This window comes from Salmo salar, chromosome ssa19 (assembly GCF_905237065.1).
Source record: "Salmo salar chromosome ssa19, Ssal_v3.1, whole genome shotgun sequence".
Lineage (NCBI taxonomy): Eukaryota > Metazoa > Chordata > Actinopteri > Salmoniformes > Salmonidae > Salmo > Salmo salar.
The window spans coordinates 8,428,913-8,451,641 of record NC_059460.1 but is presented as its reverse complement, the minus strand read 5'-3'; the positions used below and the strand labels follow the sequence as shown (position 1 = coordinate 8,451,641).

Below are 22,729 nucleotides of genomic sequence, written 5' to 3'. Positions count from 1 at the left end.
CAGACTGTTACACTTTAATGATGGAGATGTGCCTCTGTGTTTTATAGCTCTCCCTTTCTCCCCCTCTGCTCCCTCTCGCTCTCTTTCTCCCCCATCGCCTCTCCTCTCCTCTCTCTCTCACCCCCACACCCTCACCCTCTCTTTCTATCCTCTTTCTTTCTCTTTCTCCCCATCCCCTCTCCTCTCTCTCTCTCTCTCTCTCTCTCTCTCTCGCCTCTTTCTCTCTCTCTCTCTCTCTCTCTCTCTCTCTCGCCTCTTTCTCTCTCTCAGGGTACTTCCTGCCTACCTTAGCCCCACCCACCCAGAAGTCGTTTCAGGGCTGCATGCAGGCAATTCTATTGGACGATCAGCCCGCTGATATGCATGCCGTGGAGAAAGGCATTGTGGGAGCATTTGAGAACGTCAGCTTAGACATGTGTGCCATTATAGACAGGTAAGAGACCCAAACAAACACATAAGATGCTATCTTTGGTGTGTACGTTTATTTTTCAAATGTGTGATGTTTGATTAATAATGGGGTCAGAGAGCTGATGGTCACTAGAGATATATATATTTATTAATATTTCTCCAGATGAAAGCATTGAATTGTACTTCTGATTGCAGGTGGCCCACATTTTCTCAGTCATATGAATATGAAATCTCTCTCTCGAATCAATGCATCTCTGTGATGCTGAAGCTGTTACATTAAACTTTGACAAAAACAAAAGTTTTTGTTAATTGCATACATTTATTGAATTGATAGAATGAACGCATCAATAGTATCTATATTATCGAACTTTGGAGAGGGTGGTTTTATTCCTTCGATTTTCTTTACGGTTAACATTTGCGATACGTTGGGTTGTGGAGACCACTGGTTACAAAAGCATCACTGTCGTCTTTGCACTGAGACACAAAAAGATATGGAAAAGCATCCTTTATTTCTCATTGTTTACCTAAACATGTTCAGCACAACATACAGCACACACAGAGATCAGTGTCGGTCATTGTACAAACACAAACCGATGCTATCCTTGCTGTACAAAGAAGAGCTTGGCTTCGGGACGATTCAGAACAGGGATTATCTTGATTTAGATGTTTAATTCTTGCTTTCATGTCTCCTTTGTTCCAAGGTCCCTCCACCTCCTCACCATGGTAAAACCACTCTATTCTTACAGCTGCAGAATTGGTCTGTTTTAGAACAAATTCAAAAGGCTAAGCTTTCTCTCTCTCTCTCTGTCTGTCTGTCTGTCTGTGCCACCCCTTCTGTTCTCGCTTACTCTCCTTCAATCTCTTCCTCTTTCCCTGTCACCCACACGTTCCTCTCTCTCACACATGCACATACACATACACGTGTGTGTGTCTGTACTGAATAGGGAATTATCCAGCCTTGATTTAACACCAGTTTCGTAATGCGATTGTGAGTTGAGAGCGCTGATAGTCTTGTCTTTATCCATAGCGGGAATGCTATTTTTCCGCTTGGATTCCCCAAGGTACGGAGAATGTTTCAGAGGCTCCAATAGCTGCAATACTTCACTGTCTTTTCTACCCGACTTCCTCTAAGTGTTAGAAAGCCTTTTTTCATCTGAGTGAACAGCGTTGAAGGGGGTTTGATCACTTTGCTTTCTTTTGAAGTGGCAAGCTTCTGTTTTGTCCTCCCTGGATTTAAAAGCAGGAATTTACATTCTGATACAGAAGGCCAGTGTATGTCTGGAGGATGTTTGTGAAAACTAACCCTGGGGCAGTAACACTTTTGACTGAAGCCTGGGGACATTTCATTCAGCTCACACATCAAAACGTGTTTCTGTTGGAAATAAATTAATATCAATGTTTTGGAGGGAAACGTATAATGGCATAGCAAATACTCTATGGTGAGTACCAAAAAATAGAAATATGCTAAGTGAATATTTATTTCTCTCTCCCTACCCAACCTTTCTCTCCATCTTTCACCCTACCCCACTTCTCTCCCTACCCCACCTCTCACCCTCTCCCACCTCACTCCCTACCCCACCTCTCTCCCTACCCCACCGCTCTCCCTCTCCCACCTCTCTCCCTACCCCACCTCTCTCCCTACCCCACCTCTCTCCCTACCCCACCTCTCACCATCTCTCTCCCTACCGCACCTCTCTCCCCCATCCTCCCTCCCCCTTTCCACTTTTCTCTCTAGGTGTATGCCTAACCATTGTGAGCATGGAGGCAGGTGTAAACAGACGTGGGACAGTTTTAGTTGCACATGCGACGGAACCGGATACACTGGAGCCACCTGCCACACTTGTGAGTGTGTGTGTGTGCATGAGTGTGCGTGAGTGTGTATGTGTGCATAAGTGTGCATGTGTGCGTGAGTATGCGTGTGTGCGTGACTGTGTGTGTGCGTGAGTGTGTGTGTGCGTGAGTGTGTGTGAGTGTGCATGTGTGCATGAGTGTGCGTGTGTGCGTGTGTGCGTGAGTGTGTATGTGCGTGTGTGTGTGTGTGTGCATGAGTGTGCGTGAGTGTGCATGTGTGCATGAGTGTGCGTGTGTGCGTGTGTGCGTGAGTCTTTGTGTGCGTGAGTGTGTGTGTGTGCGTGAGTTTGTGTGTGTGTGTATGTGCGTGAGTGTGTGTATGCGCGTGAGTGTGTGTGTGTGTGTGCATGAGTGTGTATGTGTGCATGAGTGTGCATGTGTGCGTGTGTGTGTGTGTGTGTGTGTGTGTGTGTGTGTGTGTGTGTGTGTGTGTGTGTGTATGCGTGAGTGTGTGTATGTGTGTACGTACGTGAGTGAGTGTGTGTGTGTGAGTGCGAGAATGTGTGTGTGTGTGCGTGAGTGTGTGTGTGTGTACGTGCGTGAGTGTGTCTGTGTGCGTGCGAGATGTGTGCGTGAGTGTGTATGTGCGTGAGCGTGTTTGTGTGCGTGAGTGTGTGTGAGTGTGTATGTGCGTGAGTGTGTGTGTGCGTGAGTGTATGTGTGTGTGCATGAGTGTGTGAGTGTGCGTGAGTGTGCGTGAGTGTGCGTGAGTGTGCGTGAGTGTGTGAGTGTGTATGTGTGTGTGCGTGTGTGTGTGTATGTGCGTGAGTGTGTATGTGTGTGTGCGTGCGAGAGTGTGTGTGCGTAAGTGCATGTGTATGTGCGTGAGTGTGTATGTGTGTGTGCGTGCGAGAGTGTGTGTGCGTAAGTGCGTGTGTACATGCGTGAGTGTGTACGTGCGTGAGTGAGTGTGTGTGTGCGTGAGTGTGCACCTGCGTGAGTGTGTGTGTGTGTGTGTGTGTGTGTGTGTGTGTGTGTGTGTGTGTGTGTGTGTGTGTGTGTGTGTGTGTGAGTGTGAATTGTCGTGTCTTTGGCTATGCCGGATTAAGTGATATGACATGCTATTCTATAAAATCCTTTCTCTGTAATTAATATTACCTGATTAAGCTAATCATGTAAATGTAATTAACTAGAAAGTCGGGGCACCACGGAAGAACGTTTATAGAGCCGTTATCTTCCGAATAAGACTTAGTAATATTTTACATCGATAGCCGTCATCTCAATCCTCACCTTATTTCAGTCTCATAATGAAAGTTGTAAATTCTTGGTTATCTTCACGAACCCTGGCTAACAAGTTGAATCAGCAATACAAAATTGGGTTTAATTATTTATTTACTAAATACCTAACTAATCACACAGAATTACATATACACAGAATACAAATGATGTCATACAGAAAACGGCCCTGGTGGACGGAGCCGACATGGCGGCTTGTTACACAAAGAAAGGGGGTTGGGCTTGAATGAAAGAGCGGGAAGACTTAGGAACAAAGAAACAGCAGCTATGTTATCGTAAATACAGAATCTTATGCATTCTAAATTACCGCCCATTTGGAAAAGGAATGCAATAAATATTTACTCTGAGCTGCGCTTCGGTAGATTGGTCGTAGATGCTGGCCGGGTTGGCCAACAGATCTTCCTGTCCTCGGAAGAATGTCTCTGGTGGTAAATTGGATACATTGTGGTATCTTCGTCTGTGTTAGACTGAATCTGTCGTCCGTCCTTTCCTAGCCCACGTCTACAGCGGCCGCTGCTAACTCAACGGCTAGGAATTATCACTTCTGTAGTGAATAAGTTCAAAGTTCATATCATTCACAACCAAAGCTCACGCCGAGGTTGGCTTAGTTCTGTACTTGACATGTGTGTCCCTTTAACGCAGAGGCTGCAGACCTCACGTAGTGGAACTCTGGAGAACATTGGTCGTTGACTTATATAGTGGCGAGGGGAGGAGGGTGTGTTTCATCGTTTATAACCCCTGTCTCTTCACAGGGGCGGGCCACTGATCAAGCAGGGCACTTTCCTTATGAAAACCCAATTCTCTCAATTGGAAGCTAAAATTACATTTAATCTCCTAACAAACAATTTCAATATCAAACATTTCAATTGCATAACAATTCCATGTGACTCTGATAACTAGAGGGTGTATACTTTCCCAGGTACAGTTTATGTCGTCCTGTCATCAGTCATAATGTCTCAGATGACAACCGAACTGACATCCATACTCATTAAGTTCCAAAGCATATTTCCAACTGGTTTTATTACCAAAATATGGTTCCTTTTCCCCATTTGTTTGATGTTCCCAGACTCTCTATATTTAACACAGGCTATTCAACAGTCCTTCAGTAGGGTCAGAAAGAGAGGGGAAGGGAGAAAGGTATTTATGGGGGGGGTCATAAACCTTACCCACAGGCCAACGTCATGACAGTATGTATGCATGAGTGTTAGTGAGTGTGTTTGTATGTGTGACTGTGTGTGTGTGTGTGTGTGTGTATACGTGCGTGAGTGTGTGTGTGTGTGTGTGTGTGTGTGTGTGTGTGTGTGTGTGTGTGTGTGTGTGTGTGTGTGTGTGTGTGTGTGTGTGTGTGTGAGTGAGTGAGTGAGTGAGTGTATGTGTTCTTGAGTGTGTGTTTGTTTGTGTGTTCGTTAGTGTGTGTGTGTGTGTGTGTGTGTGTGTGTGTATGTGTGAGAGAGAGTGTGTGTGTACATTTGTGAGTGTGAGTGAGTGAGTGAGTGTGAGTGTTTGTGTGAGTGTGTTTGTGTGTACGTGCATGAGTGTGTGTGTTTGCGTGAGTGTGTGTTTGTTTGTGTGTGTGTGTGTGTGTGTGTGTGTGTGCGTGAGAGTGTGTGTGTGTGCATGAGTATGCATGAGTGTGTGTGTGTGTACGTGTGTGTGTGTGTGTCTGAGTGTGTGTGTGTACGTGCGTGAGTGTGTGTGTGTGCATGAGTGTGTGTTTGTTTGTGTGTGTGTGAGTGTGTACGTGCGTGACTGTGTGTGTGTGCGTGTGTGTGCGTGTGTGTTTGTGTGTGTGTACGTGCGTGAGTGTGTGTGTGCGTGAGTGTGTGTTTGTAAGTGTGTGTGCGTGTGTGTGTGTTTGTGTGTGTGTACGTGCGTGTGTGCATTAGTGTGTGTTTGTTTGTGTGTGTGTGTGATTGTGTACCTACGTGAGTGTGCGTGTGTGTTTGTGTGTGTCTACGTGCGTGAGTGTGTGTGTGCGTGCGTGCGTGTGTGTCTGTGTGTGTGCGTGTGTGTTTGTGTGTGTGTGTGCATGAGTGTGTTTGTGTGTACGTGCATGAGTGTGTGTGTGCATGACTGTGTAATTGCGTGGGTGTGTGCGTGAGTGTGTGTGTATGTGGGTTAGTGTTTACGTGTGGGCGCATGAGTGTGTGTGTGTGAGTGACTGTGTTTGTTTGTGTGTGCGTGAGTATGTGTGTGTTTGAGTGTGTACGTGCATGAGTGTATGTGTGTGCGTGAGTGTGTGTGTACGTGCGTGACTGTGTGTTCACGTGCCTGAGTGTGTGTGTGTGTGAGTGTGTACGTGCGTGAGTGTGTATCTGTGCGGGTGTGTGCGTGAGTTTGTGTGTCTGTGTGTGTACGTGCGTGAGTGATTGTGAGTGTGTGTGTGTGTGCGTGAGTGTAAGTGTGTACATGCGTGAGTGTGTGTGTGAATCAAATCAAATCAAATGTATTTATATAGCCCTTCTTACATCAGCTGATATTTCAAAGTGTTGTACAGAAACCCAGCCTTAAACCCCAAACAGCAAGTAATGCAGGTGTAGAAGCACGGTGGCTAGGAAAAACTCTCTAGAAAGGCCAAAACCTAGGAAGAAACCTAGAGAGGAACCAGGCTATGAGGGGTGGCCAGTCCTCTTCTGGCTGTGCGAGGTGGAGATTATAACAGAACATGGCCAAGATGTTCAAATGTTCATAAATTACCAGCATGGTCAAATAATAATAATCACAGTAGTTGTCGAGGGTGCAACAAGTCAGCACCTCAAGAGTAAATGTCAGTTGATTTTTCATAGCCGATCATTGAGAGTATCTCTATCGCTCCTGCTGTCTCTACAGAGTTGACAACAGCAGGTCTGGGACAGGTAGCACGTCCGGTGAACAGGTCAGGGTTCCATAGCCGCAGGCAGAACAGTTGAAACTGGAGCAGCAGCACGGCCAGGTGGACTAGGGACAGCAAGGAGTCATCATGCCAGGTAGTCCTGAGGCATGGTCCTAGGGCTCAGGTCCTCCAAGAGAGAGAAAGAAAGAAAGAAAGAAAGAAAGAAAGAAAGAAAGAAAGAAAGAAAGAAAGAAAGAAAGAAAGAAAGAGAGAATTAGAGAGAGCATATTTAAATTCACACAGGACACCGGATAAGACAGGAGAAATACTCCAGATATAACAGACTGACCCTAGCCCCCCGACACATAAACTACTGCAGCAAAAATACTGGAGGCTGAGACAGGAGGGGTCAGGAGACACTGTGGCCCCATCCGATGACACCCCCGGACAGGGCCAAACAGGCAGGATATAACCCCACCCACTTTGCCAAAGCACAGCCCCCACACCACTAGAGGGATATCTTCAACCACCAACTTACCATCCTGAGACAAGGCCGAGTATAGCCCACAAAGGTCTCCGCCACGGCACAACCCAAGGGGGGCGGCAACCCAGACAGGAAGACCACGTCAGTGACTCAACCCACTCAAGTGACGCACCCCTCCAAGGGACGGCATGGAAGAACACCAAGTAAGCCAGTGACTCAGCCCCTGTAATAGGGTTAGAGGCAGAGAATCCCAGTGGAGAGAGGGGAACCGGCCAGGCAGAGACAGCAAGGGCGGTTCGTTGCTGCAGAGCCTTTCCGTTCACCTTCACACTCCTGGGCCAGACTACACTCAATCATAGGACCCACTGAAGAGATGAGTCTTCAGTAAAGACTTAACCTGTTAGGGCTAGGGGGCAGTATTGACACGGCTGGATAAAAAACGTACCCGATTTAATCTGGTTACTACTCCTGCCCAGTAACTAGAATATGCATATAATTATTGGCTTTGGATAGAAAACACCCTAAAGTTTCTAAAACTGTTTGAATGGTGTCTGTGAGTATAACAGAACTCATATGGCAGGCCAAAACCTGAGAAGATTTCAAGCAGGAAGTGGCCTGTCTGAGAAGTAGTGTTTCATCTTGGCTGTTTTTATTGAAGACTCAGGATCTGTGCAATAACCTGACACTTCCTACGGCTTCCATAGGGTCTCAGAGCCCGGGAAAAAGCTGAACGATATCGAGGCAGGCTCTGGCTGAAACACTTTATCGCTTTTGGCAAGTGGCCACTCAGAGTACTATGGGCTTAGGCGCGTGCCCGCTTCGACCGAATGCTTTCTTTTCCTTTGTCTGTTTACCTAAACGGAGATTCCCGGTCGGAATATTATCACTTTTTTATGAGAAAAATGGCATAAAAATTGATTTTAAACAGCGGTTGACATGCTTCGAAGTACGGTAATGGAATATTTAGAATTTTTTTGTCACGAATTGCGCCATGCTCGCCACCCTTATTTACCCTTTAGGATAATGTCTAGAACGCACGAACAAAACGCCGCTGTTTGGATATAACGATGGATTATTTTGGACCAAACCAACATTTGTTATTGAAGTAGAAGTCCTGGGAGTGCATTCTGACGAAGAACAGCAAAGGTAATAACATTTTTCTTATAGTAAATCTGACTTTGATGAGTGCTAAACTTGCTGGGTGTCTAAATAGCTAGCCCTGTGATGCCGGGCTATCTACTGAGAATATTGCAAAATGTGCTTACACCGAAAAGCTATTTTAAAATCGGACATATCGAGTGCATAGAGGAGTTCTGTATCTATAATTCTTAAAATAATTGTTATGCTTTTTGTGAACGTTTATCGTGAGTAATTTAGTAAATTCACCGGCAGTGTTCGGTGGGAATGCTAGTCACATGCTAGTCACATGCTAATGTAAAAAGCTGGTTTTTGATATAAATATGAACTTGATTGAACAAAACATGCATGTATTGTATAACATAATGTCCTAGGGTTGTCATCTGATGAAGATCATCAAAGGTTAGTGCTGCATTTAGCTGTGGTTTGGGTTTATGTGATTTTTTGGTTTGGGTTTATGCTAGCTTGAAAAATGGGTGTCTGATTATTTCTGGCTGGGTACTCTGCTGACATAATCTAATGTTTTGCTTTCGTTGTAAAGCCTTTTTGAAATCGGACAGTGTGGTTAGATTAACGAGTGTCTTATCTTTAAAATGGTGTAAAATAGTCATATTTTTGAAAAATTGAAGTAATAGCATATCTAAGGTATTTGAATAACGCGCCACAGGATTCAACTGGCTGTTGAGTAGGTGGGACGCAAGCGTCCCACCTAGCCCATAGAGGTTAAAGGTTGAGACCGAGTCTGTGTCTCTCACATGGGTAGGCAGACCATTCCATAAAAATGGAGCTCTATAGGAGAAAGCCCTGCCTCCAGCTGTTTGCTTAGAAATTCTAGGGACAATTAGGAGGCCTGCGTCTTGTGACCGTAGCGGACGTGTAGGTATGTACGGCAGGACCAAATCGGAAAGATAGGTAGGAGCAAGCCCATGTAATGCTTTTTAGGTAAGCAGTAAAACCTTGAAATCAGCCCTTGCCTTAACAGGAAGCCAGTGTAGGGAGGCTAGCACTGGAGTAATATGATCACATTTTTTGGTTCTAGTCAGGATTCTAGCAGCCGTATTTAGCACTAACTGAAGTTTATTTAGTGCTTTATCCGGGTAGACGGAAAGTAGAGCATTGCAGTAGTCCAACCTAGAAGTAACAAAAGCATGGATACATTTTTCTGCGTAATTTTTGGACAGAATGTTTCTGATTTTTGCAATGTTACGTAGACTGTCCTTGAAACAGTCTGTCCTTGAAACAGTCTTGATATGTTCTTCAAAAGAGAGATCAGGGTCCAGAGTAACGCCGAGGTCCTTCACAGTTTTATTTCAGACAACTGTACAACCATCATGATCAATTGTCAGATTCAACAGATCTCTTTGTTTCTTGGGACCTAGAACAAGCATCTCTGTTTTGTCCGAGTTTAAAAGTAAAACGTTTGCAGCCATCCACTTCCTTATGTCTGAAACACAGGCTTCTAGCGAGGGCAATTTTGGGGCTTCACCATGTTTCATTGAAATGTACAGCTGTGTATCATCCGCATAGCAGTGAAATTTAACATTATGTTTTCGAATGACATCCTCAAGAGGTAAAATATATAGTGAAAACAATAGTGGTCCTAAAACGGAACCTTGAGGAACACCGAAATTTACAGTTGATTTGTCAGAGGACAAACCATTCACAGAGACAAACTGATATCTTTCCGACAGATATGATCTAAACCAGGCCAGAACTTGTCCTTGTAGAGCAATTTGGGTTTCCAATCTCTCCAAAAGAATGTGGTGATCGATGGTATCAAAAGCAGCACTAAGATCTAGGAGCACGAGGACTGATGCAGAACCTCGGTCTGATGCCATTAAAAGGTAATTTACCACCTTCACAAGTGCAGTCTCAGTGCTATGATGAGGTCTAAAACCAAACTGAAGTGTTTCGTATACATTGTTTGTCTTTAGGAAGGCAGTGAGTTGCTGCTCAACAGCTTTTTCAAAAAATGTTGAGAGGAATGGAAGATTCGATATAGGCCGATAGTTTTTTATATTTTCTCGGTCAAGATTTGGCTTTTTCAAGAGAGGCTTTATTACTGCCACTTTTAGTGAGTTTGGTACACATCTGGTGGATAGAGAGCTGTTTATTATGTTCAACATAGCAGGGCCAAGCACAGGAAGCAGCTCTTTCAGTAGTTTAGTTGGAATAGGGTCCAGTATGCAGCTTGAAGGTTTAGAGGCCATGATTATTTTCATCAATGTGTAAAGAGATATAGTACTAAAACACTTTAGTGTCTCCCTTGATCCTAGGTCCTGGCAGAGTTGTGCAGACTCAGGACAAAGGAAGTTTGGAGGAATATGCAGATTTAAAGAGGAGTCCGTAATTTGCTTTCTAATGATCATGATCTTTTCCTCAAAGAAGTTCATGAATTTATTACTGCTGAAGTGAAAGCCATCCTCTCTTGGGGAATGCTGCTTTTTAGTTAGCTTTGCGACAGTATCAAAAATAAATTTCGGATTGTTGTTATTTTCCTCAATTAAGTTGGAAAAATAGGATGATCGAGCAGCAGTGATGGCTCTTCGATACTGCACGGTACTGTCTTTCCAAGCTAGTCGGAAGACTTCCAGTTTAGGGTGGCGCCATTTCCATTCCAATTTTCTGGAAGCTTGCTTCAGAGCTTGTGTATTTTCTGTATACCAGGGAGCTAGTTTCTTATGATAAACGTTTTTAGTTTTTAGGGGTGGAACTGCATCTAGGGTATTGCGCAAGGTAAAATTGAGTTCCTCAGTTAGGTGGTTAACTGTTTTTTGTACTCTGACGTCCTTGGGTAGGCAGAGAGAGTCTGGAAGGGCATCAAGGAATCTTTGGGTTGTCTGAGAATTTATAGCACGACTTTTGATGCTCATTGGTTGGGATCTGAGCAGATTATTTGTTGCGATTGCAAACGTAATAAAATGGTGGTCCGATAGTCCAGGATTATGGGGAAAAACATTAAGATCCACAACATTTATTCCACGGGACAAAACTAGGTCCACAGTATGACTGTGGCAGTGAGTAGGTCCAGAGACATGTTGGACAAAACCCACTGAGTCGATGATGGCTCCGAAAGCCTTTTTGGAGTGGGTCTGTGGACTTTTCCATGTGAATATTAAAGTCACCAAAAATTGTAATAATATCTGCTATGACTACAATGTCCGATAGGAATTCAGGGAACTCAGTGAGGAACGATGTATATGGCCCGGGAGGCCTGTAAACAGTAGCTATAAAAAGTGATTGAGTAGGCTGCATAGATTTCATGACTAGAAGCTCAAAAGACGAAAACGTCGGGGGTTTTTTTGTAAATTGAAATTTGCTATCGTAAATATTAGCAACACCTCCACCTTTGCGGGATGCACTGGGGATATGGTCACTAGTGTAACCAGGAGGTAAGGCCTCATTTAACACAGTAAATTTATCAGGCTTAAGCCATGTTTCAGTCAGGTCAATCACATCAAGATTATGATCAGTTCATTGACTATAACTGCCTTTGAAGTGAGGGATCTAACATTAAGTAGCCCTATTTTGAGATGTGCGGTATCACATGGCAGGAATGGAGGAGGTCTTTATTCTAGTGAGATTGCTAAGGCGAAAACCGCCATGTTTAGTTTTGCCCAACCTAGGTCGAAGCACAGACACAATCTCAATGGGGATAGCTGAGCTGACTACACTGACTGTGCTAGTGGCAGACTCCACTAAGCTGGCAGGCTGGCTAACATCATACACTGTAAACAGTGTATGATCGCTGGATGATTCGTTTTCAGTCTAATACTGCGGGTAATGGAGTCGCCAATGACTAGGGTTTTCAATTTGTCAGAGCTAATGGTCGGAAGCTTCGGCGTCTCAGACCCCGTAACGGGAGGAGTAGAGACCAGAGAAGGCTCGGCCTCTGACTCCGAACCGCTGCTTAACTTCTATGGGCTAGGTGGCACGTCACCGTCCCACTCTATTCAACAGCCAGTGGAAGAGCGTGGCGCGAAATACAAAACCTCAAAAATGCAATAATTAAAATTTTTCAAACATACGACTATTTTACACCATTTTAAAGACAAGAATCTCATTAATCTAACCACATTGTCCAATTTCAAAAAGGCTTTACAGCGAATGCAAAACATTAGATTATGTTAGGAGAGTACATAGCCACTAATAATCACACAGCCATTTTCCAAGCAAGCATATATGTCACATAAACCCAAAACACAGCTAAATTAAGCACTAACCTTTGATGATCTTCATCAGATGACACTCCTAGGACATTATGTTATACAATACATGCATGTTTTGTTCAATCAAGTTCATATTTATATCCAAAAACTGCTTTTTACATTGGCATGTGATGTTCAGAACATGCATTCCCACCCAAAACTTCCGGTGAATTTACTAAATTACTCACCATAAACGTTGACAAAATACATAACAATTATTTTAAAAATTATAGATGCAGAACTCCTTTATCCAATCGCTATGTCAGATTTTAACCTCTATGGGCTAGGTGGGACGCTTGCGTCCCACCTACTCAACAGCCAGTGTAATCCCGTGGCGCGATATTCAAATACCTCAAAAATGCAAAAACTTCAATTTTTCAAACATATGACTATTTTACACCATTTTAAAGACAAGACTCTCGTTAATCTAACCACACTGTCCGATTTCAAAAATGCTTTACAACCAATGCAAAACATTACATTATGTCAGCAGAGTACCCAGCCAGAAATAATCAGACACCCATTTAACAAGCTAGCATATAATGTCACATAAACCCAAACCACAACTTAATGCAGCACTAACCTTTGATGATCTTCATCAGATGACAACCCTAGGACATTATGTTATACAAGACATGCATGTTTTGTTCAATCAAGTTCATATTTATATCAAAAACCAGCTTTTTACATTAGCATGTGACTAGCATGTGACTAGCATTCCGACCGAACACTGCCGGTGAATTTACTAAATTACTCACGATAAACGTTCACAAAAAACATAACAATTATTTTAAGAATTATAGATACAGAACTCCTCTATGCACTCGATATGTCCGATTTTAAAATAGCTTTTCAGTGAAAGCACATTTTGCAATATTCTAAGTAGATAGCCCGGCATCACAGGGCTAGCTATTTAGACACCCAGCAAGTTTAGCACTCACCAAGGTCAGATTTACTATAAGAAAAATGTTATTACCTTTGCTGTTCTTCGTCAGAATGCACTTCCAGGACTTCTATTTCAATAACAAATGTTGGTTTGGTCCCAAATAATCCATTGTTATATCCAAATAGCAGCGTTTTGTTCGTGCGTTCAAGACACTATCCGAAAGGGTAAATAAGGGTGACGAGCATGGTGCATTTCATGCCAAAAAAATTCTAAATATTCCATTACCGTACTTCGAAGCATGTCAACCGCTGTTTAAAATCAATTTTTATGCCATTTTTCTCGTAAAAAAGCGATAATATTCCGACCGGGAAAGCGTGTATACGTACAAAGAGAGAGAAAATAAAAACATCTCGTGCCCTCGTGCACGAGCCTGAGTCTCAGAGTACTCTGACCAGCCACTATCCAAACGCGATAATGTGTTTCAGCCTGGGGCTGCCTCGATATCATTCAGCTTTTTCCCGGGCTCTGAGAGCCTATGGGAGCCGTAGGAAGTGTCACGTTACAGCAAAGATCCTCAGTCTTCAATAAAAAGAGCCAAGATGAACAACAACTTGTCAGACAGGCCACTTCCTGTTCAGAATCTTCTCAGGTTTTTGCCTGCCATATGAGTTCTGTTATACTCAGACACCATTCAAACAGTTTTAGAAACTTTAGGGTGTTTTCTATCCAAAGCCAATAATTATATGCATATTCTAGTTACTGGGCAGGAGTAGTAACCAGATTAAATCGGGTACGTTTTTTATCCGGCCGTGTCAATACTGCCCCCTAGCCCTAACAGGTTAAAATAGCTTTTCGGCGAAAGCACATTTTGCAATATTCTGAACTTACTGGTGGCACAAACGCTGTTTCATCCTTTCCTACACTGAAATTACCCTTGCCTAACAATTGCGTCTGAAGCTGGGCTTGCAGCACAGCTATCCTCGCCGTAAGGCGATCGTTCTCCTGTATATTATGAGTACAACGACTGCAATTAGAAGGCATCATGTTAATGTTACTACTTAGCTTCGGCTGTTGGAAGTCCTGACGAACCATGTCCAGATAAAACGTCCGGAATGAAAAAGTTGAATGAAAAAAGTTGAGTGAGGGGAAAAACTAAAAATATAAACGGTAATTAAAAAGTAAAAACCGTAAAGTTGTCAGGTAGCGAAGTAAGGTTGTGAATGTGCCTGAGTGTGTGTGTGTGTGTGTGTGTGTGTGTGTGTGTGTGTGTGTGTGTGTGTGTGTGTGTGTGTGTGTGTGTGTGTGTGTGTGTGTGTGTGTGCGTGTGTGTGTGCTTGCGTGTGCATGCAAAAGTGTGAGTGTATGTGTTCGGCAGACAGTATGTGAGACAACCAAAAGTTTCTGTTTTTCTGTCAGTATTTGGACGCAGAATTGAGAGCCACTGTGAAATTGCCTGCTAGTAAAGTTACAAGCACATCACATTACTGTAGTTCCCTTTTATTCACACTTCCAGAAATGTAATTAATCATCTGTCCTTCAGAAGTCAGAAAACACACACACACACACACACACACACACACACACACACACAAAAGAGACTGAGCCTGCAGCGAAGTCTCCTTGGTTTTATGAATATTAGAGAGAAGATATGAGACAGCACACAAATTACCGCTCAAACACACAATCACTCACACACTCACACACACTCACTCACACACACACACACACACACACACACACACACACACACACACACACACACACACACACACACACACACACACACACACACACACACACACACACACACACACAGAGCTGAGCTCCACGGTGCTGACTGGGTACATCAACACTCAATGCATTAATGTCTCTATTTCTCTCTCCACCCTCTCTCCCACTTTCCCAACCCCCCTCCTTTCTCTCTCGATCTCTCTCTCGCTCTCTCTCTCTCCTCTTTCTCTCTCTCCTCTCTCTCTCTCTCTCTCTCTCTCTCTCTCTCTCTCGCTCTCCTCTTTCCTCTCTCTCTCTCTCTCCTCTTTCTCTCTCTCTCTCTCTCTCTCTCTCTCTCTCTCTCTCTCTCTCTCTCTCTCTCTCTCTCTCTCTCTCTCTGTCTCTCTCTCTCTCTCTCTCCCCTCTCTCTCTCTCACTCTCTCCTCTTTCTCTCTCACTCTCCTCTTTCTCTCTCTCTCTGTCTTTCTTTTCCTACCTCCCCTTCTCCTCTCTCTCCTCCCTCCCTCTCTCTCTCTCTCTGTCTCTCTTTGTCTGTCTAGCGGTGTTTGAACAGAGTTGTGAGGCGTATAAACACCTGGGCAGATCTTCAGACACATACTGGATAGATCCGGATGGGAGTGGACCACTCGGACCTTTCAAAGTCACCTGCAACATGACAGGTGTGTTTGTGTGAACAGACCCAGTTCAGAACGGATTACAATAAGGGCTTTAAGTCCATTGCCTAACAGTGAGCACTCCCACATTTTTCGACTTTATTATTAGAAGTCGTTCCATGCCTTGCAACATGAAAGGTAAAGAGACCAAAGGATTACAAAAAGAAAGTTCTGTACATCGGAAAAAGGTAGTCCTCTAACTCCTTCAATAAACCATAAAAGAACAGAGACCAGACAGACAGAGAGCACGGTGAGTTTTCTATTCCAGTCCAGGTGTGACCCCAAGGACCTGAGAGATGACAAGATGCCCTCGCTTCTTTTCTCCTCCTAGACCGTCTTAACCTGTTAGTTGCCAAGGCAACCTGGTTCTGCAGCTACAGCCTTTAACATTTATCTGTAACCACCAAACACACACAAACACACAAATACATACACACATGTAAACACACACACACGTGCCTTGACCATATATCAGATTAACCACGGCACCACAGCTTCTCATATTATAAGAATACAGTACCTTCACAAAGTATTCACACCACTTGACTTTTCCCCCCCAAAATTGCATTACAGCCTGAATTTTAAATTGATTAAATTGAGATTGTTTTTCACTGGCCTACACACTGGCCTACACACAACACCCCATAATGTCAAAGTGAAATTGTGTTGAAATATATTGAGTCAATAAGTATTCAACCCCTTTGTTATGAATTTCAAACACAGATTCAACCACAAAAAAATTAGAAAAGCTTTCCAATGCCTCGCAAAGAAGGGTGGAGTTATTAATTACACTTAGGATGGTGTATCAATACATCCAGTCACTACAAAGATGCAGGCGTCCTTCCTAACTCAGTTACCAGAGAGGAAGTAAACCGCTCAGGGATTTCACCATGATGCCAATGATGACTTTAAAACAGTTTAATGGCTGTGATGGAAGAAAACTGAGGATGGATGCACAACATTGTAGTTACTCCACAATACTAACCTAAATGACAGAGTGAAAAGACGGAAGCCTGTACAGAATGAAAAATATTCCAAGCATGCATCCTGTTTGCAATAAGGCACTAAAGTAAAACAGCAAAAAATGTGGCAAAGAAATAAACTTCCAAATAAAAATGTCCTGAATACAAAGCTTCATGTTTGGGGCAAATCCAACACATCACTGAGTACCACTCTTCATATTTTCTAGCAAAGTGTTGGCTGCATCATGTTATGGGTATGCTTGTCATCGGCAAGGACTTGTGAGTTTTTTTAGGATAAAGGGAAACAGGAATAGAGCTAAACACAGGCAAAATCCTAGAGGAAAACCTGTTTCAGTCTGCTTTCCAACAGACACTTGGAGACAAATTCACCTTTCGGCAGGACAATAACCTGAAACACAAGGCCAAATCTAAACTGGAGTTGCTTACCAACACGACATTGAATGTCCCTGAGTGACCTAGTTACAGTTTTGACTTAAATCAAATAAAAAATATATGGCAAGACTTGAAAATGGCTGTCAACAACCAACTTGACAAAGCTTGAGGAATTTTAAAAAGAATATTGTGCAAATATTGTATAATCCAGGTGGGGAAAGCTCTTAGAGACTTACCCAGAAATACTCACAGCTGTAATCACTAGCAAAGGTGATTCTGACATGTATTGACTCAGGGGTGGGAATACTTATGTAAATTAGATATTTCAGTATTTCATTTTCAATAAATTTGCAAAAAGATTCTGAAAACATGATTTATTTATTTTGAATTCTGGCTGTAATATAACAACATGGATAAGTCAAGGGGTATCAATACTTTCTGAAGGCACTGTATATTTTAGGAGCTTTCGTTCAATCAGCTGTGTTAGAGCTACACTTTATCTCTCTCTCTTTCCCTCTCTCTCTCTTTCTCTCTTTCCCTCTCTCTCTTTCTCTCTCTCCCTCTCTCTCTTTCTCTCTCTCTATCTCTCTTTGTCGCTCTCTCTATTTTCTCTCTCTCTCTCTGACTCTCTCTCTTTCTTTCTCTCAGAAGACAAGGTGTGGACTACTGTGGTAAATAATCTACCAGCCCAGACCTCAGTGACCGGGTCTAGCAGAGAGAGACGCACTGTGCTGCAACTCAACTACAGTGCTTCTATGGAACAGGTACACACACACACACACACACACACACACACACACACACACACACACACACACACACACACACACACACACACACACACACACACACACACACACACAACACATACTGTACACGCAGACACACAAACAAAACACACAGAATTCAATGGCTGTTCATTGTGTCTTTCAGTTAAGTATTTCATTCGCGGCCATTTTCATTGACTCCTGATGTGTGTGTGTGTGTGTGTGTGTGTGTGTGTGTGTGTGTGTGTGTGTGTGTGTGTGTGTGTGTGTGTGTGTGTGTGTGTGTGTGTGTGTGTGTGTGTGTGTGTGTGTGTGTGTGTGTGTGTGTGTGTGTGTGTGTGTGACTGTGTCTGTGTGTATACATGTGTGTGTGTGACTGTGTTTGTAACAGGTCACAGCTATTACCACCAGTGCAGAACACTGTGAACAACACGTGTCGTACGGCTGCCTCATGTCCCGACTGCTCAACACACCCGGTAACACAGTGTTCTATTCGTCTCTACTGCAGTGTTCTTGTCTTCTCTACTGCAGTGTTCTTGTCTTCTCTACTGCAGTGTTCTTGTCTTCTCTACTTGTTCTTCTTCTACTGCAGTGTTCTTGTCTTCTCTACTGCAGTGCTCTTGTCTTCTTCTACTGCAGTGTTCTTGTCTTCTCTACTTGTTCATCTTCTACTGCTTGGGCTCAACTATCAGTCTGCTGTGTGTTCGTCCTCACTTATGTAGTGGGGTCATCTGGGTAGTGAGAGGGAGTGGTGTTTCTCTCTCCCCCTGTTAGATTGTCACCCCTTTAGACAACCCGCTAATTAACATCTGATTATCCTATCCGTCTTTCTGCACTTTAATGTTCGACAAACCAAGGCTTTTGTTGAAGGTTGCTTCAGTTTTCTGCCCTGCTGGACTCCAAGATGTATTCCAACATTAAAATATTCACTCATGTAATGAAATATGCTCAAGGCCCTGTCTGTCTCTCACTGTGTTATTTAAAGAAGAGCCCAGCCGAGGCTGAGGACATCAATGAAATTAGTGGGAGATGTTCAGTGTGTCAGGAAGAAGGAAACTAAAGATTAGATGATGGGAGAGAAGGACTGATACATAATGGCAGTGTGTCAGGAAGAAGGAAACTAAAGATTAGATGATGGAAGAGAAGGACTGATACATAATGGCAGTGTGTGGGAGTGGGATGAAAAGTCTCTCTCTTGCTTTTCTCTCACACTGTATGTAACTCTCTGATCCCCTCCCCCCCACACAAATTACCGCTCAAACACACAATCACTCACACACTCACACTCACACTCACACACACTCACACACACACACTCACTCACACACACACACACACACACACACACACACACACACACACACACACACACACACACACACACACACACACACACACACACACACACACACACACACACACACACACACACACACACACACACACACTCCTGTCTGTTAGCTTTTGTCTGAGTAGGAACTGTTTGTCGAAGTACAAACACAGCTCTGATATTAACTGACATTTCCGCAAGGTTGAACCATGATTTTTAACAGAGTAATATTGTCTGTCTGTGTATGTGTTCTTTCAACCAGCTATAAAATTCCTTTAAGTGGGACATGATGTGTTGTGTCTTTCAAGGCACACGACAACATTAGCAACAACACTTCTGTGGAAGTCAGGAAAGAACATATGTGATGTATAACCCGAACCCACAGAGCAAAAACTTCCAGTTGCATTTTTGATAACATATCTACAGTATTTCACTTTTGAATGTGTATTGTATTGCTTACTAGGTGTTGTCCAATGAATTCTGTAACCACTCCCTCTTCAAATCAGGGTTGATTGGAAAAAGATGTTCAAAAGAGGACATTGTATTATCATATCTTTGTACTCCCTGACGGCCATGCAGCCGAAACGCGTCAGAGTTGTAAAACTTTGTTTCCATTGAGCATGCCATACAAATGAAGGCATTTTAATTCATTATATGAAGAGTGCCTTGGTCCTCTTTTCTTTTTGATTACCAATTTACCCCTTTTACCAAAGAGCACCTTCTGTCTACTAAAATCTACTATTGTGTACCTCAGCAGTGCTTCCCTTCCTCCTTTGTTTCTACAATTTAATCAGAGCACTTGGGTAGGGCTCAGAGGAAGCAGCTCCATAGTCATCTTTTTCTGTGGGGACATTTTACAATTCATACTATGGATTTTACCCAAGAGGCTACAAGATGTTCCTATTCCAATGAAGAGGGCCAAAGGATTATTACCACTACCTCATTGCTAGATGAGATGACAGAAACAGAGAATACTGGAATGGAATTAAACAAGACTTACAGAGACTTGCAACAGCTTATGGAGAAAGACCCCAAATTTGACCTCAATCCTATCACCTTGTCTGACTATTGGAGGAAAGGCCTAATCCCCAGAGGACTCCGTAATACGAAGTTTCCAGCTAATGGAGCACAAGGTACAACTGAATTTAGAGATACATGGGAGGCTATTCTCAACAAGTGTTCTTTTGACCTAATGCTACTTCTAATAGAATAATGTAAAAAGGACAGACAACAGAAATTGATGAAGTACAAAGGAAAAGTACAGAACACAGTGACAATCCTAACAAAGTACAATGTGATGAGATCTTGAAAGACAAAATAGACACATTCACTCTGACATTGAAGCAAGACAAGCTAAGGACATTTAGAAGAGATGAAGTAGACTACAGAGACGGCAACCAGAGAAAACCAACCTGAAAGAATTCAGAATCACATCCGCAGAGGAGGAAGCCTACATCTGTTTCTTTCAACTTGACGAGCAGCGACGATGAGGGTCACCACAGACACTCAGAGGAGTCACGCTGGTTCCCCAACAAGAGAGGGAGAGGACGCGGAAGAGGCCAACACGGAGGAGGGGGTGAGAGAAATCAAGACTATCCAACCACAAGGAGCAGGACCAGAACTTGGCTGTGATCAACATTTCTGGAGAACCTCTTTCTGATGATTGCGTAAGGATCTTGTCGAAAGGATTGTCCTTTGCCCCCACATACTCAACCAATGAATTCAATACAAAGATTGACCTTTTTTATTTCTACAGGAATCTACATCTGAAGGCCTGGTATAAACAAAACATCTCTCCAACTACAGACTCCAGTCCACCTTTTGATCCATTGTCCAGAATGCCACACTAAATACATTTGCCAACAAGGTGAATTTTAATGTGGAGAATCTGTTTAAGGGTCAAATGGACTCTAACCAAACATGACGTAACCTTTCTAAGACAGAGAGGGATGCAGTTTAAATCATTGTCCAAAAATGGACGGATTGTAGTTAAAAAAGCAGACCAAGATGGCGCTACAGTAGTGTGGAGTAAAGGCAGATGTGTGACAATGATACATTCTTCCAATCTCTTTCCTTCAACCCTACAGAGGACCTAAAAACTGAAGTGAAAGGGATCCTCACAGAAGCTAAGGAGAATGGCTACATTTCAGACAATGAGTTCACATTTCTTTTCAATGGCAGGCGGCGTATGGCTTCTTTTTATCTTCTTCTAAAAGTCCACAAGAATCTTGAAAAACCCCTTAGGCAGACCAGCCATTAGTGGTAATGAAAGTCTGACCGAACCCATCTCTAAGTACATTGATTACTTTATTAAGCCTTTTCTGACGTCACTCCCAGCCTGTCTTCAAGATACCACGGATGTGTTGAACAAAATGAAGGAACTGAACAATATAGGTACAGCTTCCTTTTTAGTCACCATGGATGTGGAGTCTCTATACACCACCATTGAAAATGAACAAGGATTGGCAGCTATACACCATTTCTTGAGTACCCGGCCTGAGACTGAGATGCCTCCCACAGAATTCATTGTCTCACTGACTGAATGGACTCTTAATCATAACATCTTTGTCTTTCAGGACCGTATTTTTGAACAAGTCAAAGGATGTGCCATGGGAGCTGGCTACAGCCCTTCCTACACTGGTTTGTACTTAGGTAAATGGGAAAATGATTTAATTTTGGATCCTTCTAAAAAAACAGTTATTTGACCGGTGGGGATGCTATATTGATGATATTTGCTTGTTCTGGTCTGGCTCAAAAGATGAACTTATTTCTTTCCACCAATACGTTAACAGCAATTACCCTAACATCACACTAACTATGGAGAACAGCAAGGATAACATTAATTTACCCTAACATCACACTAACTATGGAGAACAGCAAGGATAACATTCATTTACCCTAACATCAAACTAACTATGGAGAACAGCAAGGATAACATTAATTTACCCTAACATCACACTAACTATGGAGAACAGCAAGGATAACATTCATTTACCCTAACATCAAACTAACTATGGAGAACAGCAAGGATAACATTCATTTACCCTAACATCAAACTCACTATGGAGAACAGCAAGGATAACATTCATTTACCCTAACATCAAACTAACTATGGAGTACAGCAAGGATAACATTCATTTAACCTAACATCAAACTCACTATGGAGAACAGCAAGGATAACATTCATTTACCCTAACATCAAACTAACTATGGAGAACAGCAAGGATAACATTCATTTAACCTAACATCAAACTCACTATGGAGAACAGCAAGGATAACATTCATTTACCCTAACATCAAACTAACTATGGAGAACAGCAAGGATAACATTCATTTACCCTAACATCAAACTAACTATGGAGAACAGCAAGGATAACATTCATTTACCCTAACATCAAACTCACTATGGAGAACAGCAAGGATAACATTCATTTACCCTAACATCACACTAACTATGGAGTACAGCAAGGATAACATTCATTTACCCTAACATCAAACGAACTATGGAGTACAGCAAGGATAACATTCATTTACCCTAACATCACACTAACTATGGAGTACAGCAAGGATAACATTCATTTAACCTAACATCAAACTCACTATGGAGTAAAGCAAGGATAACATTCATTTTTTTGGACCTTGACATCAGTAAAAATGACAAAGGTTGTTTGCACACATCAGTCTTTAGGAAGCCTACAGATGGTAATACCATTTTGAGGGCAGACAGCTTTCACCACAAAAGGCTAAAAGAGAACATTCCATATGGCCAATTCCAAAGAGTCAGGAAACAGACTACAGTGTCAAATCTGCTGAGTTGGAGAATCACTTTTTGAATCGGAGATACTGCGCTCAGGTCCTGAAAGATAAAGGT

General features: G+C 42.8%; 1 protein-coding gene across 3 annotated transcripts in view; it reads left to right on the top strand.

The window, feature by feature from the left end:
- Window positions 1–22,729, top strand: part of cntnap2a (contactin associated protein 2a) — a 243,316-nt gene that overhangs the window by 155,900 nt on the left and 64,687 nt on the right. For 2 of the 3 annotated variants that reach the window (XM_045702059.1, XM_045702061.1), the window contains exons 11-15: window positions 271–433; window positions 2,144–2,250; window positions 15,293–15,412; window positions 17,410–17,525; window positions 17,920–18,004. In XM_045702059.1, the coding sequence (XP_045558015.1) occupies window positions 271–433; window positions 2,144–2,250; window positions 15,293–15,412; window positions 17,410–17,525; window positions 17,920–18,004 (591 nt within the window). The remainder of the gene's footprint in view (window positions 1–270; window positions 434–2,143; window positions 2,251–15,292; window positions 15,413–17,409; window positions 17,526–17,919; window positions 18,005–22,729) is intronic. The other variant, XM_045702060.1, reaches the window with a different exon arrangement.